We start from the raw sequence: 17,010 nt of genomic DNA on the forward strand, positions 1-17,010 counted from the left end.
GCTCTGTGCCTTGCCAGAAGCAGGGACATCCCCCTTGCTCAGCTCCGAGGTGGAGACATGGCCAGGCACCTCCATGCGCTGACTCTGCTCAGTGCGCCGGCTTCGCAGCTCCCATTAGCCGGGAACCGCAGCCAATAGGATCTGTAGGGGCAATGCCTGCAGGTGGAGGCAGCATGCAGAACTGCCTAGCCATGCCTCTGCCTAGGAACTGAGCGAGGGGTATGTTGTTGCTTCCCAGAGCCTGCTTCCCCCTCCCCCCCATACCTAAACTCTGCTGAGGGTGAGCAGCAACTGGGGCAGGGGCCAGGTGCACCAGCCACATCAGAGGTCATGGAAAGTCATGGACTCTGTGACAGAATTGAAGACAATCATAATGCATTTCAGAGTTGATTGTACCAATAGAAATAAAGAAAGGGTCAAAAATGTTTAAGTCCATTTCTAAATAAGTACTATGAAAATTAATGTTATCTCTGTATCAGAACTAACCTCTAGTGCATATTGAAATACCATAGGTTTTTAGATTTTTATTTAAAAAAATCTGCTTCATGTTTCTACTCAGAAAAAGGCCTACCATGCAAGAGTCCACAGTTCCAGACTCATAGCCTGCACATAACATCCTGTTGGTGATGGTCTTCATGTCAAAATATGACTGGCATTGTTCTAGGGAAATAATACGAACTTCTCCTTCTTGAAGTTTAAAAGGCACTGAAAAAAAAATCTGTGTTAAAGTCCGCACTGTAATGTTAAGAAATTCTTATAGTCATTGCTAGTTGAGATTGCAACATTCTTTTCTACTATGATAGGCTAAACTTTAAAATAGTAATGATGATAAAATTAGCTTTGAACATGTATTTAAGATAAGAAGAACTGCTTTCCCTCATCCCCACGAGTACAGACCACCATGGAAGGGGGGTAGTTTCATATACTCCCACAAGTAGGGATTCACATTTCTCAAGCTCACAGGAGCGTGGTATATGTGTGGGGATTGGCCCACCTTCTATTCCAGAGTGGTAAGCATTTTATATTGTGCCTCCAGCTAAATCAGGCTTAGAGTTGACAGACTGGGAAGGGAGCCTTTAGAAGACATGTTATGGAACTTTTGAGATTGGGGGTTCAGAAGAAGGCATAATTAGGGAACATATACTTGAGGCTCAAAAGCCATGTCTCACAACAACACTGTCACCCTCATACTTGGTATAATAAACCCCTCAAAGCTGATGGCGTTACTCTGGGGTGTCTCCATGAGGGCTTAGTTCATGTCAAGCAGAGGTGCGACTCTAACCTGCCCACATGGTCTGTGTGCACCCTTCCCCTACACACTAAAAGTTCTCTGGTGCATTTTGACACAGGAGCTGCTGAAAATGCACTAGGAAACATTTAGTGCATAGCAGCATGATCTGCACAGCCACTTAGTGTGTGGCGAGCTAGATTTGCCATGGACTAAATGCCTGTGTAGATGAGCCCTCAGAAAGCGTATCAGAGAATCAGAGAGCAAACCTATCACACCATTCAGCCTGTTCCAAAGCAACCAATGCAGGCTTGTTCCCTGCTGAAACTCTAGGTTTAACAGTGTCCCTTCACCTTTGAGTACAACATACTAACTACTGTGCAATCAAGATGAACACCATTGTTTTATGGTGCTTAGAAACCTGTAACTTTGAAAGTGATGTCATTGACAACATGACAGCTTTGGCCAGCAAAAAAAAAAACCGAACCAGAACAACATTTTGCCATTGTCCAACAGTATGAAAGATCATCACTGCATCATTAGGTCTGCTACCTTTAGACTAGGTGTAGGCGGACAGAATGGATTTGTTGTTAGCGAACAGACGACACCAGTCAGTGGCATATAAGTCATTGTTCTGGATTGTAGAACATGTTTCAGTTATAAAAGGAATGGTGAATGGTATGAATAGTGTTACCCCACGTTTGACATGCCCACTAGAGCCTCAGTACCATTCAACATAATGTTCCTAGTCTCCAGAGTTCAGAGCTTACCTCTTTCCCCTGCTAATGATTACAATAAATAAAAAAAAAAAATTTCCACATTACTGGTACTTAAGAGCCAGGGCAGCCACAACATTTTCCCTATGCTCTGTGTCGCGGGACCCTGGCCCTTAAAATTAACAAAAACCTTTCTGGTTAGAAAAGAGGCACCCGGGGATTAGGTGGGAGGTGGGATAAATAATGCCACAAGGCCACAGCATGCTATGGAGAGCTTTGGTTAAAAATCTTGGTTAGTCAAGCAACAAGCTAAGATTTGAGCCTGAAGCTTTGCACACAGCTAACAACATTATCGCCCTCTGATCATTTGATACACTCTCAATATAGCTTCAAATGCAGATTAAACAAGTAACAGACTACAGATGCCCCTCCCCCCCCCGGATTACACAAACCCGATTTATGTAAATCCACACTTACAGAAAAAGTTCCATAAGCTAGAAACAGGAGGGTTTGGGGCTGGTTTTTTTTTTTGTTTTTTTTAATTGGGGAGGGGTGTTGCGTAATGGTTGGGTATACTTTTCCAACTTTCGCAAAATTTGAATTACGCAAGGCGTTCCAGAATGGAACGCTTGCATAAACTCTGGAGTGTCTGTATAGCCAAGATTTTCAGGCTATTTCCTCAGCAGAAGCTCCTGGATGGGCAGTACTCTTAAAAATCACATCATGTATGTAGCTGCTGAAATATGGAGTTAGCAGCCTAACTTTAAGGTACTGACTTTGATAAGCTAAGCTCTAACCACAGGTATAGCCTTTTGTGAATACATACAGATTATGTACGAGTGACCTAATAAGGCACAAGTATATAATTTGAGGAAGAGACAGTGGTTTGCAATTGGAGCTAAGTAGTTGATCTGGTTAGTAGAAGGTTAGAGTGCTCCAAAGAGTCTGGAAAGCATTCATCTTACTTTTGTTGCCCATGTGTCCCCAGCCTGTGATGTAGCAGTAGGTATCTGCCTCAACCAACTGCTCCCTGCTGGGTAAGCAGACTGGCCTTACATAACTTGTCTCGTCGATATCTTCATTTAGTTCTACAATGCTGATATCATAGTCAACTACTGCTCTGTTATAGCGTGGATGCAAGATAATCGTCTTCACCAGTCGGGTCTGCATGAAGATTGATGGATGATCCAGATTGTTTATACCAAACACCACTTTCCAGACTGCAGCATTTTCTCTCCTTTGTAAGAGAGGGGAAAAAATTTAAATTTTCTCCTATAGTTCTTTTATACACAGTTGTATAATTGAGGGCTTCTGGATATCTTTCTGCAATGCACTGAACATACAAGTGGTACTATATAACTTACAGAAATATTACTTTAAGAGGTTATACTAAAAATTAAGATCTCACCAAAACCACAAAATAATACTTTCTTTCCTTCAAATTTTCCACCCAAGGAACACAGGGCTAGATTCACCAGGGTACTTCAGGAGAGCGAGCCTGAAGAACATCAAGTTTTCTGAATTCCACTGTGCCTTGGCTGGATTTGCACATACCCACCAGTAAAAACTTACGCCTAAGGCCCCCATGTGAATGTAGGCCTCAGTGCTCAAACATTCATGAATTCACTCTTTCCTCACTCTTGTGAGATTAGAAAGTTTCATAGTTATGTTATAGATGGATAAAGTGAAATAGAGCAAGTTTCATATTTGCCTGAGGTCACAGAGGAAGCCTGTGGAAGAACTGAGCAAAGTCTCCTGACTCCCATCCATGTATTTTAGCTGTAGCACCATCTTTCTCTTGTTAGTTTGTGCAAAAGGAAGAACAATAATCTCAGGTTGCAGTTAGGTCATGGCAAATTTTAGAAAACAATTCCTGAATAAAAAATACTGAAAAAGGCAAAAGTTACAGAACCATGGTTGGGTGGGTGGTCACCAAATCACTAGTATAAAGTTATACCCAAAATAATCACTCACGTTTCCATTTTTAGTGCAAACCACAACAACAGTGCATATGCTGTTTTGAACCTGAAGCACTACATCAGAACATAACTTAGATCAAATTGTCATGCCCCATCCCTGAGGTCTCCTATTATTTTTAAGAAGAGGTTGTATATATTTTAACTTTGGCCAAGACTGGTCCTTCCTGGCTTCTGTAATGTGCCAAGTGCCCTCAATTCCAATTGCCATCAAGATGCTCAGTATCATTAGGGCAGGGCTAGGAAATCTGCTAATGTGGCCTTTTGCCTCTGTCTTGCTTTGTCACCAAGCAATTGATTTCTATGTGCTAGTGCAACTCTGAATTTAACTTTGCAGCTCTTACGAGAGAGCTGTCCTTGTATTCGGCCACCAGTTAGTACCAAAAAAATCATCACATCACTTTGCTCTATGTAGAAATTATGAAAGCTTGGTCACTCATGGCAACAGTCCAGCCATAGGTGTTGGGCCCCCAGATGTCAAGTGTCAGCAACCTAAGGTTGAAGATCACATGTCAATTTGATGTTTAGCCATGACTGCCTAAGACTACGTTTCCATGATTGTATTTTTAAAAATTGTAGCCATCGTTACTGACATTTGTGGATTTTCGCACTTGAGGAAGGGGAGGTGGTAATGCCGAGAGGATTGACCCAACATCAGTGGAGCTGCATCCAAACCGCCATGTTAAAATGTGAGCTGTATCAGAGGCTAAGAGTATTAAATTGCATGATGAGAGCTAGTGGGAAGTCACAGGTTCTCTAACTTCCCTGTGGCTTTTAAAAAAAAAGGAAGCATTCAGTATTTATATAGCTGATTGAACATGATTTTCTAAAGCTTAGCTGGCTTTATAGAGACTACAGCAGAAAGAAGCTGTGAAAATGCAAAAGTACAGCTCTTTCTCAGCATTGTGTTTTTTCTAATTGCATAAAAAATTGTTATTAAAATAATATAGCATGCCATTGCTGATATTTCAGACTCTTTTTTTTGTCCCCATTACCAGACCACGGCTTTCTGTATGATGACAAACCACAAGGCATATGTCATAACTATAAAGGGAAGAGAACAGCCCTCCTGCGTACAATACTATAAAATCCCCCTCATGGCCAGAGAAACCAAAATCCTTTTACCTGTAAAGGGTTAAGAAGCTCAGGAAACCTGGCTGACACCTGACCCAAAGGACCAATAAGGGGACAAGATACTTTCAAATCTTGGTGGGGGGAAGTCTTTTGTTTGTGCTCTTTGTTTTGGGGGTTGTTCACTCTTGGGACTAAGAGGGACCAGACATCAATCCAGGCTCTCCAAACCTTTCTGAACCAGTCTCTCATATTTCAAACTTGTAAGTAACAGCCAGGCAAGGCATGTTAGTCTTATTTTTGTTTTCTCAACTTGTAAATGTTCCTTTTTGCTGAGAGGATTTTACCTCTGTTTGCTGTAACTTTGAACCTAAGGCTAGAGGGGGTTCCTCTGGGCTATATGAATCTGATTACCCTGTGAAGTATTTTCCATCCTGATTTTACAGAGATGATTTTTACCTTTCTTTCTTTAATAAAAAGCCTTCTTTTTAAGACCCTGATTGATTTTTCCTTGTTTTAAGATCCAAGGGGATTGGATCTGGACTCACCAGGAATTGGTGGGGGAAAGGAGGGGGGGATGGTTAAATTCTCCTTGTGTTAAGATCCAAGGGCTTGGATCGGTGTTCACCAGGAACTTGGTGAAAAAGTCTCTCAACGCTACCCAGGGAGGGGAAAGTTTTGGGAGAAAAGGAGGTGTTCCAGACTGAGGAATCTGGATGGTGGCAGCAAAACCAGATCTAAGCTGGTAGTTAAGCTTAGAAGTGTTTATGCAGGTCCCCACATCTGTACCCTAAAGTCCAGAGTGGAGGAGGAACCTTGACAGCATATTTATGTCTTACTGTGTCTTGTGGGAACAAAGCAAGGAAGGATTTTGAAAATGCAGAGCCATGGGCAATGAAAAGTCAAAACATGAATATAGTTTCCAACAGAAAAGAAATCTCTTGGTTATTTTAAATTGATTTTAGGTGTTTACATTGCAAAATAGACTCGACAAAACCCTAGGGTACACAATGAGGAAACACTAGCAATGGCAAGAACATGGACTAGATGCTTTATGAAGTCTCATCACTATTGTCTAGGAGTCTCTGAAAGCACATCTGCTGTAATGCTCTCTGCGAGTGGCTGTAACACTTGTATACATAGTCACTGCATGTTGGCTGACTGTCTTTGCCAAAATGCCTCTAACTAATAAGTCTCAGGATAAAAATATATTATCTGTTAAGATCACTTTAAAATTCCTCTTTAATTTTTTTTTGATTGGCACAATTTAAAATAATTTCCCACAGACCATCTTAATCCACAATACAACATCATAAGGTCAAACAGGTAAGGAAACAGACTGGGCCCTCCATTTTATGAAAGTATGCTCTTAAAACGATTTAACAACATAAGACCTCACATTTATAGTTTTGTGCCACTACAGGGTCAGAAGAGTGAGCATAACCCATTTCTCGTTATTTCACAGTGACAGATTCAAACAGGATATCGGTATAGAAATTTACAAACCTTTTCATCCCAGCAATTTCAAAGGCATCTGGGATCCATTCTGGGACACAGAGTATCCTTTTAAAGGAAACATTCTACACTGATGCAATATAGATCTATCCAGGGACAAATGAACCACTTCAAAAAGTCTAAGTTCTATAGAAAGAAAACTTCCCCAAGCAGCTTCTCTCCTCACTCATCATTAACAGGTAATACCTCTCAATTGTCAAGTTCTAAATAGTGCAATGTGGGACTAAGCCCCGCCCTTCAATTCAGCTTACCAGAGAAGTTCTTCCAAAACTATAGAAAGAGTCCAGCAACTGATAAACAGCATTAAGAGGAAATTCTGTTGACTAGTGTTTAAGTCTCCCTTTAAAGGAAAAAATGAAATCAATTTATGGTAATTTAGAAGTTACATTCTGGTCTTCCAGAGTGGGTTGTATGAGAAGAGAAGCTACTAACAGAAAAAAATGTATCAGGTAAGAAATTTCTCATAGTGCTGCATAGCTTCTTTCCTCATTCATCTGCAATGGGGACTAGTGAGCCGGGAATCACAGAAATGGGAGAAGTGGAAAAAGGAGGATAAAGTGGAATTTTAATTACTGTTACAGCAGAATAATAGGCAGAAATAGAACTTCCCTCTATATAAAAGCACAGCTTTGTAATTTGTTTAGGAACCAATCCAGCAGCAACTTTCTAATAAAGGATGTCACTACAGAGGAATGGAAACCTACTATGTAAATGAGATGCTTTCTTTCCACAATGCCACTAGGACCCATGTAAAGGGCAGCCTTGATGCCTTCCATGCATGGTTTCCCAGATGGCTAGCACAACAACTGGCCCAGGATTTTAACATCTTGCCTGTAGCAACTATGAAGCCCTCAGACCCTAGCATTTAGAGTAAATGAGATGAACAGGATATGCCTGATGTGTGTATTCCTGAGATGTCTTTAGATCTCAAGACTGCACGTGTATGCTGCATCCTTTCAAAAATGTGTGGAAGCTTGGAACAAAAGAAGAAAGGCCAGCCACAGGTTTGTCTAGTCTAGCCAGGCTGATCAATCTTGACATCTAATGATACTTAGTTGTGGAGTTAGATATATCTGTATAAAGAATGCCACTAGCACTGATACCAACTTTTCCTGGTGCTTGGTTGCAGGATTTTGACAAGCCATCCAGTAGAAACTCTAATGAAGTTCCAGAACTTTGGAATTATTAATTGCATTAATTAGAAGCCAAGGTGGAATTGTGTTGGGCACTGTACAGGGGAGCTTACTGTGTCCCTTCATACCAGAAATGAAACTTCACCACATCAGTGATTGAAATTTTCTGGTTAAGTTCTGCCTAGATACCAAAATGTATCAATGAGGCGACAGAGAATTCCTGCTGAACTACACTTCTCTTCTGATGTGCAGGCTGTTAACTAGATGGTTCTGGTCAGGGTGAAGGAGGTGTCCCTACTTCAAGAGATCTGTTCTTTTCCACAGATGCAGTGAAAGTTCCTTGACTGTCTATTCAGTCCAAACCAGAAGGGCTAGGATGACAACTTCAGCTCTTGCATCTTCTTTTCTGTACCCTTTATGTGAACTGTCTTTAAAAGCAGCACATTCTTCTGACTAGGATATTATTTCAAATGCATCATAGAAATTTTTAACTCTGGCTACTTACTGGATTTGGAAGGGATACAAACATTCACATTTAAGATCATAAACCAACTTCTAACTACACAGGAGGAAGGTTCCTCTGGAGGCAAGTTGTTCTATAACTGCCCACTATGGCCTTGCTTGCATTTTCCTCTTCCAGCTGGTACCAACCACTCGGAGAGAAAATACTGGCTGCTATGGTCTGACCCAATATGGACATTCCTATATGTGTTTGTTCAGCCACTCTGCTGCTAGCCTGCTAGAGCTGTCAAAGTGAACTAAAAGAATATGTACTCTGAGATTTTGCAAAATTATGTAGCACAAGGTGTGAGCTTCAGAGAGCTGGATGCTTTCCTTTTGCTAAGTAAGGGACCATAAATCCTAAATCATCATCTCTTCCAAATATGTATTCCACCTTGCAACACCTGCTTCTGTAGCAAGTATACAAGTGTCTACAAGTGAAAACGGAGTAAGCTGTCAGCAGGGTGTTTGTACTTGCCCATAAAAGGGCATTCAGTCATGATCCAAGAATGACACCTAATTTTACATTGCATCAAATATATTATTCTACAACCTCAGATGGAATCTCTGGAGGCACATAGTGTGAAATCGCATGCAAAGGTTGATACTGATGCATAAACCAGTAAACGTAGTCAGTGGAGACAGTTAACTATAGTTGGCTGCTGGTAGGAAACAACTTTTACAATGATGTCTTTGCCTTTTTTGACTCTTCTTTTTTGACAGTTTTTTGTGCTGGGCTCAAAAAGCCCTTCTTGATTTTCAACTGGTGTATTTGAATCCTTTCTAGCAGTTGGCAAGTTATGAGTGGATCTGGTTCTCTAAACAGGAAATAGATTGTGAAACTGTCTCTAAATATGTATAGATGGGTAACTACTAAAAGCCATTGAAGACTTTGGGTGCAGAGGGTGGATCAGACGGCAGAGTCTGTACATGAACTGTGAGCGGTCATACACCAATGCTCGTTTTGTCTTTGTCATGCTGAGGTTTATTGGCTTGTGAAGAGAAAAAAAATCTAGGTCTTCCGTGGGAGCTTCTGTTCCAGATTATTTTCTCTGCTAGTAGAAACAGTCCCTTCCTGAGTACCCTGTTGATAGTGACAAACAGATTGCTGTGCTGGATTTCATAGAGATGGTTGATGCTGCTCAGCATTCTCAGATATTAATTTCTCCAAAGTTTTCCATGGCCTCTCACATATAAATTTGGCTGCACAAGGTAACTGTTTAGGATGAGTGATTGCTACTCATGGTGTAGCCGTGGAGTTAGGAGCCAATGCTCATCTCAGCTCACATCAGGAACCAGGAAATACTGCAAAGAAATAATATTTTACACACTGCTGCCAGCATTGACCAGAACGTGAACCTGAGATCTCTGACATTCAAAGCAAAAATCACACCCCTAGGCATGGTCTGCACTACGTGTTTAAACTGAATTTAGCAGCGTTAAACCGATTTAACCCTGCACCCGTCCACACAACGAAGCCCTTTATATCGATATAAAGGGCTCTTTAAACCGGTTTCTGTACTCCTCCCCAACGAGGGGAGTAGCGCTGAAATCAGTACTGCCATGTCGGATTAGGGTTTGTGTGGCTGCAAATCAACGGTATTGGCCTCCGGGTGGTATCCCACAGTACACCATTGTGACAGCTCTGGAAAGCAATCTAACCTCAAATGCACTGGCCAGGTAGACAGGAAAAGCCCCGCGAACTTTTGAATTTAATTTCCTGCTTGCCCAGCATGGAGCTCTGATCAGCACAGGTGGCCATGCAGTCTCAAATCCAAAAAGAGCTCCAGCATGGACCGTACGGGAGATACTGAATCTGATCGCTGTATGGGCAGACAAATCTGTTCTATCAGAGCTCCATTACAGAAGACGAAATGACAAAGCATTTGAAAAAATCTCCAGGCTATGATAGACAGAGGCCACAGCAGGGACTCAGCACAGTGCTGCATGACAAGCGTAATGGAAAGCCAAAGAATCAAATGGACGTTCATGGAGGGAAGGCGTGGGGGACTGAGAACTCCAGCTATCCCACAGTCCCCGCAGGCTCTGAAAAGCATTTGCATTCTTGGCTGAGCTCCCAATGCCTGTAGGGTCAAAAACATTGTCTGGAGTGGTTCAGGGTATATCTCATCAATTTACCCCCCTCGCCCCCCGTGAAAGAAAAGGGAAAAAAAATCATTTCTTGCCATTTTTCAATATCACCGTATGTCTACTGCATGCTGCTGGTAGATGCGGTGCTGCGGCGCTGAACAGCAGCATCCCCTTCCCTTCCCTTCCCGATGGCAGATGGTACAAAATGGTGGAAAACTGTCATCATCCCGTGAGTGCTCCTGGCTGGCCTCGGTGAGGTTGGCCGGGGGCACCTGAGTAAAAATGGGAATGACTCCCTATCATTCCTGGCAGATGGTACAAAATGCTTGGTAACCATCCTCATCATAGCAACTGGAACCTGAGCTCCATCAGCGCCCCCCCCTCGCCCCTTTCGTGTCTAAAGAAAAGATTCTGTACTGCCTGGACTATTATAGCAGCGGGAGGCTGCCTCCCCCTCATTTTATCTCACTAAAAAGTCAGTGTTTCTTATTCCTGCATTCTTTATTACTTCATCACACAAATGGGGGAACATTGCAACGGTAGCCCAGGAGGGAAGCAACGGGTGGGGTTGTTGCAGGGGCATCCTCTAGAATAGCATGCAGCTCATCATTTCTGCGAGATCTCTGGGGCTCTGACCCGGAGCTGCTGTGCTCTCTGGCTCTCTAGTAGATTAGCCCCATATTCTAGGCAGGACTGACTCTATTTTTAGACAAAACATAAAGAAGGGAATGACCCAGGGAATCATTCTTATTTTTGTCCATGCACCCTTGGCCAACCTCAGCGAGGCCAGCCATGAGCACCCATGATAGCAGCAGACAGTACAAAGTGATTGATAACCATCATCACCAATTTCCAATTGCAAATGGTACAAAATGATTGATAACCATCATCGCCAATTTCAAATTGCAAACAGTGCAAAAGGACTGATAGCCATCATCTCATCACCAATTTACAATGGCAGACGGTGCAATAGGGATGGTAATCATCTCTGCTACCTTGCAAAGGCAAATGAATGCTGCTGTGTAGCACTGCAGTACCGCTTCTGTCAGCAGTATCCCGTACATATACGGTGACAGTGACAAAAGGCAAAACAGGCTCCATGGTTGCCATGCTATGGCGCCTGCCAGGGCAATCCAGGGGAAAAAGGGCGCAAAATGATTGTCTGCCGTTGCTTTCACGGAGGAAGGATTGCATGACGGCATTTACCCAAAATCACCCGCGACACTGTTTTTGCAGCATCATGCACTGGGATCTCAACCCAGAATTCCAATGGGCGAGGGAGACTGTGGGAACTATGGGACAGCTACCCACAGTGCAACGCTCCAGAAATCGACACTAGCCTCAGTACATGGATGCACACTACCGAAGTAATGTGATCGCGTTCACTTGACTTTATACAATCTGTTTTACAAAACCAGTTTATGTAAAATCGGAATAATTCCGTAGTGTAGACATACCTCTAGATAGTAGCAAGCAAGAGGCTCATCAAGTTGGTTTTCCTTATTACGGATAGGATCTGAATCACTCTTATAGTCTATAAGGAATCTTTTGGAAGGAAGCCCTCTTCTTATGCTTTGACTGTCTTTCACTGGTGGAGCTACTGCTGCACCAACTGTAGCTTCCCAAAGTTTATGGAATTTTCATCCATTTTTATATAACATTGTAGTTTAACATTTAGTTTTAACCAGAAATCCCTGTTCAGATCTTATGATGTTCTTAAAGCAGGCACATACTGGAAACTCTGTATCTAATTTTGCTTAAAGGGGAATGTTTTATTATTATTAATGAATTATTTGTGAGCCACTGGCTTCTTGCCCTGTGAGAGTCATGAGGTTTTTGGGTTTTTTTAGTTTTTTGTGGTGTGCATTTGAGACTTCCTTTGATTGTTGGGAGGAGGGAGGTAGCATGCTATTCATCCTGGCCTAGGGACCACTTGATTGAGATGGGTGCTGGAACAAATATCCTGACTGGTATTCTTTTGAAGGCTAGATGGTGGGATATTTCCACAATCTACTGCCCACACTGGCTATCACCCTGGTAAGTACTTCAGGAGCAACCTAGTGTCACTCTCGGGCTTTACTCACTAGATTGGGAATCGTTTTGAACATGCTGTAATCCCATGATGGTTGAGCTGCATCAGAAATGGAGTCCTTCTGTGCCCCATTCTGCTTATACTTTAGTATGGAGCCAGTCTATAGGGAGGGGGGAAGGGCAGAGAGAGACCCCCTTCCTACCTTTCAGACTGTGAGCTCTTTTCCCTGGTAGAGTGAGGGTCTGCAGGCTGACAACCTGATAAGCACAAATTCTCATTACACTGCAGCCTAAGACAAGGCTTCTCTGCATGCCCAGACATGGCGTAGGATGGGGAAGGAGCAGTGAACCTGATACAGCAAGATGTGAGAAAGTCCTGTAGAGGACAAAAGCCCCCACAAACCCTCCCTCCAGGTAAGATGGCAAAGGAGAAACGGTTCAAGCCCTAATTTGTGCACCATTTGCTCATTAACAATATGAACTGTTGCCTTACAAAAGGGACACTTGCTTTTGTCTTTTTTTAAAACCTGGTCTCGCTAAGATTGAGGGGTTCTCCTCTGCATGAATGATCATACTCCAGCCTTCCCATGATGGAGTCATGGATTTGGATGGCAGATGAAGACTGCTGCACTTGTCTGGCTCAAAGCTCCACAGCCTGGCCTGTGAGTTGGCAACCTGTGGCAGCAGGCCATAGCTCTCCCTCTGAAGTACCATGCTCTGGCAATGCAAGGATCAGTGGCAGCAGGCCATAGCTCACCCTTTGAGTTTCCTGAAAAGCTGCCTACAGCATCCTTTGGATGTGGCTCAATGCTTTCAGGGCTTTTCTGCTGCTGTGGTGGGAGGGAGTGAGAGCCTGGTCAAAAGGTGCTGCACCGGAGGGACAAGAGGAATGGGGCCTCAATGTTCCAGTGATTCCTCAGACCAGGAAAGGGTAAGGAGAGATAGAAGGTGAGATGAGGTTGCTACCACACAAAAATGAAAACAAATTATAAAACAAAGTGGAGTCAGGAGAAACTGTGCCACCAGTTTGTTCTACTGCCAGAAGCAGAATTTCTGGTGGCCTGAGTTATAGGGTGGCACTTTGTTCGGTGCTGTTGCTGGAGGCTCCAGGATTGTCTCCAAACTCCACAGGTGGTAGGTATCTCCCATTAGGGATGAATGAGCTGAGAAGCTGTGCAGCAGAAATGTACTTGGACTATATGAAGGGAAAAGCAGGTTAACTGATGAAACACATTTTAATTCTCTTTAGAAACCTAATTAACAGGACTTGGTACAAAACAGGAAGTAACATCATAAACTTCCACCCAAAATTCTGCTTAATCAAAATGATACCATGATTAGCATTAAACTGTCACCCATGTCTCATGTCTGAGGTGCATCAATGGTTCCTGTGCTTCAAACAGAAAATCCTCGTGGTATCAAATCTCAGATACTAGAAATTGCCACTTCATGGTAAGTGCTGTCTTTTTAATAATGACAGCCCTAGTGGAGATAGCATAGTATTTCTCTATAGTTAGAAAAGGCAATAACTCCATCATCTCAGATACCACTGTGGCAAAGTGTTGATTTTATTTTTTCTTGTTAAACAGTTATCACTGTCCCCGTATGCTTGTGTTATTTTTATTCTGGCTCTCAGAAGATTTATTAATCTATAGTTATATGTGACACATTAGTAAAGTATCACAAATGAAAGGAATAGTGTTTTATGAATATCCTAGTTGAAAGTCAAAGCCTTCATCAACTTTAGGTATCAAAGTGAATATTAAAACTAGTCAAACCCTCAGCTGAAATCATTTAATAACGTTCATTGTCTCTTTAGTCTCTAAAAAGAGATTTGTTGTTTTGACAAGATCACCTGCTGATTTTTTTAATATATATCTAACTAGCCATTTGTATGTCAACAGTAAAACTGTCTCAGCTCTGCTCACCCCTCAAAGCAGTGTGCTACCGTCAAAACCCATTTGTTTGCAATCAAAACACAGCCACATATGTGCCCACTTGGTTCACTCTGTAGAGAGCACTGCCACGGCCACCGTCCTGGACGACTAGTCCTGCCGCCAAGGATCCTCTTGCTCATGCGAGCTGCAGGGCGACGGCCACAATCTAGCGAGAAATGTATGATACTGTGTGTTATTTACTGCCACGAAATTCAATGTACATAGAACGTTCTCACAATCTGCTCTGAGAAAAGTATTGCAAGGGGGTTTCTCTATACAGAATGAAATTATAAAACTCATGAAATTATGTCGCACTTATGGGAAGAATTTATAAAAACTCAACACACTGTGTTTGAATTCCATATACAATGAGCCAAATTCATCCCTCCTTTCACTTCAGTGGACTGAGCCCAGGGATTAATTTGACCTATTTAGGTTTCCAAATAAGACAAACGGAGGAAAAAAAAAAAAAAAGAAGCCACATTAAGTTGGAAGAGTTTGGCTTTCTCTGAGAAGTAGAGCTACTGACCTATCCTTGGGCAGGGGAGTTATTTTTATACCAGTGAATCACCTGTCAATCACCAGCATGTTGTTGCTACCCTGGACTACACACCAGAACTGGCACTGAAGTAGCACATTGGAAAGCATTTGCCCAGGCCCAGAAGCCCAAGCATAAGATGTGCATCTATCTGCAGGAAATATAATACTTTCTTTACTCATGGAAATTTCCAATGGAAAATAGCTATTTGCTCACATATAGCTTGCCAGTGAAGATTTATCTTTTTTACAATGCCTGTTGTAGTGCTCTGTCCATTCTAGTTTTAAATAGCCACCACTTCCCTTGGAAATGATAGCATATTGTTATAAATTTCACTGACAAGTTTTCCATCAACTTGCTGGTCAGCTACACACCTTTTAAAAATATGTTCATCCCTTTCTTTTCGTTCTCCTTTTTAATTCCGGGATTGTAATGTGAAAGGCTGTTATAAATCTCTTGTTTTATTACTGCCCTATTTAGAGAATTGGCTGACATAGTATCAGTTTCTGGAATCCTTCTCCAGGGGAGGATATCCTGTTTTTGCATATATGTTGGAATTTAGCGATGAAGAAATAAATTAGTACAATGTTGATTTGTAACTATTAAATTCTTAGCACGTTCCCTCAAATAACTTCTGGGGGCAAGGACTTTTGTGTTGCTTTAAAGTCCTCTATATGTACTACATGTAGGAGGCAAACAACCTTACAGTCTCCTACAGGATGACTTTTCTGGTAATAGTAAACTTTGAGTAGTTTCCTAGATCTAGGTCACGCTTTATGATTAATCTGTCTCATCAGGCTAATATATTTATTCAAAATGTTCTTCAAGAAAGCTTTTCCGTTTTGTAGACCTGACATCCATCTGAAGAATTGCTGTATTTTCAAACCACTTAAACTTGCACAATCCACTGTGCATTTAGATTTAATCTGGAGTTTTCTCCTTTAAATTTCCCTATCCCCTTGACAGTCACAGCTACAAATGAGTCATATTAGGAGCTTACTTACTATCATGGTAGCAAAAGATGTTCCCAACAGCAACAAAAGTTTAGTCTAATCAAAACATGGATATTGACAAGATTAAGGAAAACCAGGAAGTCATCCTTTGGTTCTAGTTCCATTTGCAAGACATTGGAAAGATGACGATACCAGTGCAAACAGTTAGTGATATAATTTCTGGGTCAGATTCTGTATTCAGTCAGTCCAGAGTAAATCCAATAAAGTCAGTGAACTTACTCCAGACTCACTAATATCTCAGTCTGACCCTTTCTCATTAGATTCTGTGGACCAAATCTTCCTGTCTTTATTCAGGCAAATTTCCACAGAAGCCTGAGAGTGAGTCCTTCCTAAGACTTGAGGAAGAACTGTAGAACACAGTACTTGTAACTATATCATCAAAACAATTATGGACCAAGCCTGCTCCCTTTGAAATTAATTGTAATTCTCCCAATTAATTTTGCGGGGGCAGGAGCCAGCCTTAGTCGAATACAATGGACAATTTCATCATCAAATGGGGAAAAAAGCTGATACCACTGGATGTAGTGGCCAAAAAAAATTAATGGGAAACTAATAGGTGAACAAAAGTATATCAGATTTCAAAGGGAAATACACATTAAAGATTTGTTGTTGAGAAAGTATATTTCAACATATCAAAGGCACATGCTTAAGAGTCCAAATAAAATGCTCTTCATATGTTGTTTCAGGAATTGTGTTTTTCTCTTACCTTTTTTGCTACAGAGAAGGGACACTTTACTTCTGCTTTGACATGACTGCCTAAGCGTTGAAACAATAACATGAAAAACATATTATTGACAATTTACATATTATATCAGCCCAGTATAAGAGCAATTGGATTATTTGTTTAAACACAGCAAAATCAATCCACGATACAATGAAACACAGGGAGCATTATACTGGGGCACCAGAAATTGCACTGGCTTCCAGTCTGTTTTTGAAAGCTGTTAAAGATGTTATTTTAGATCTATATAAAGCCTTTATGAATTGAGTGCTGCACATCTTAGAGACTACCTCTTTCTTTATTAATTAACCCAACAGCTGAGATGCAGTGTCTGATAATTCCTAAATTCTGAAGGCAAATAAATCACTGTGAAGTTCTCTTGGTTCTTCCAGGTAGGTGACAGACTTTTGTTGACATTTACTTGATAGAAAATGGCTTTTAGATTAAACAGAATTTTTTGCCAAAAGAATTTTGGTCTTTTGATGAAAACCCAGAAAGTTTCCAAGGGAAATGTTTATGCAACTGAAGAGTTCACATTT

General features: G+C 41.6%; 1 protein-coding gene across 1 annotated transcript in view; it reads right to left on the reverse strand.

Annotated features, from left to right (window-relative positions):
* The window catches only part of CORIN (corin, serine peptidase), a 289,680-nt gene that overhangs the window by 5,609 nt on the left and 267,061 nt on the right, over nt 1-17,010 (reverse strand). Inside the window, 4 exon segments of the mRNA XM_030564547.1 lie at nt 572-705; nt 2,910-3,181; nt 14,191-14,365; nt 16,457-16,506. Of these exon segments, the coding sequence (XP_030420407.1) occupies nt 572-705; nt 2,910-3,181; nt 14,191-14,365; nt 16,457-16,506 (631 nt within the window).

The sequence above is a fragment of the Gopherus evgoodei genome, chromosome 5 (assembly GCF_007399415.2).
Source record: "Gopherus evgoodei ecotype Sinaloan lineage chromosome 5, rGopEvg1_v1.p, whole genome shotgun sequence".
Lineage (NCBI taxonomy): Eukaryota > Metazoa > Chordata > Testudines > Testudinidae > Gopherus > Gopherus evgoodei.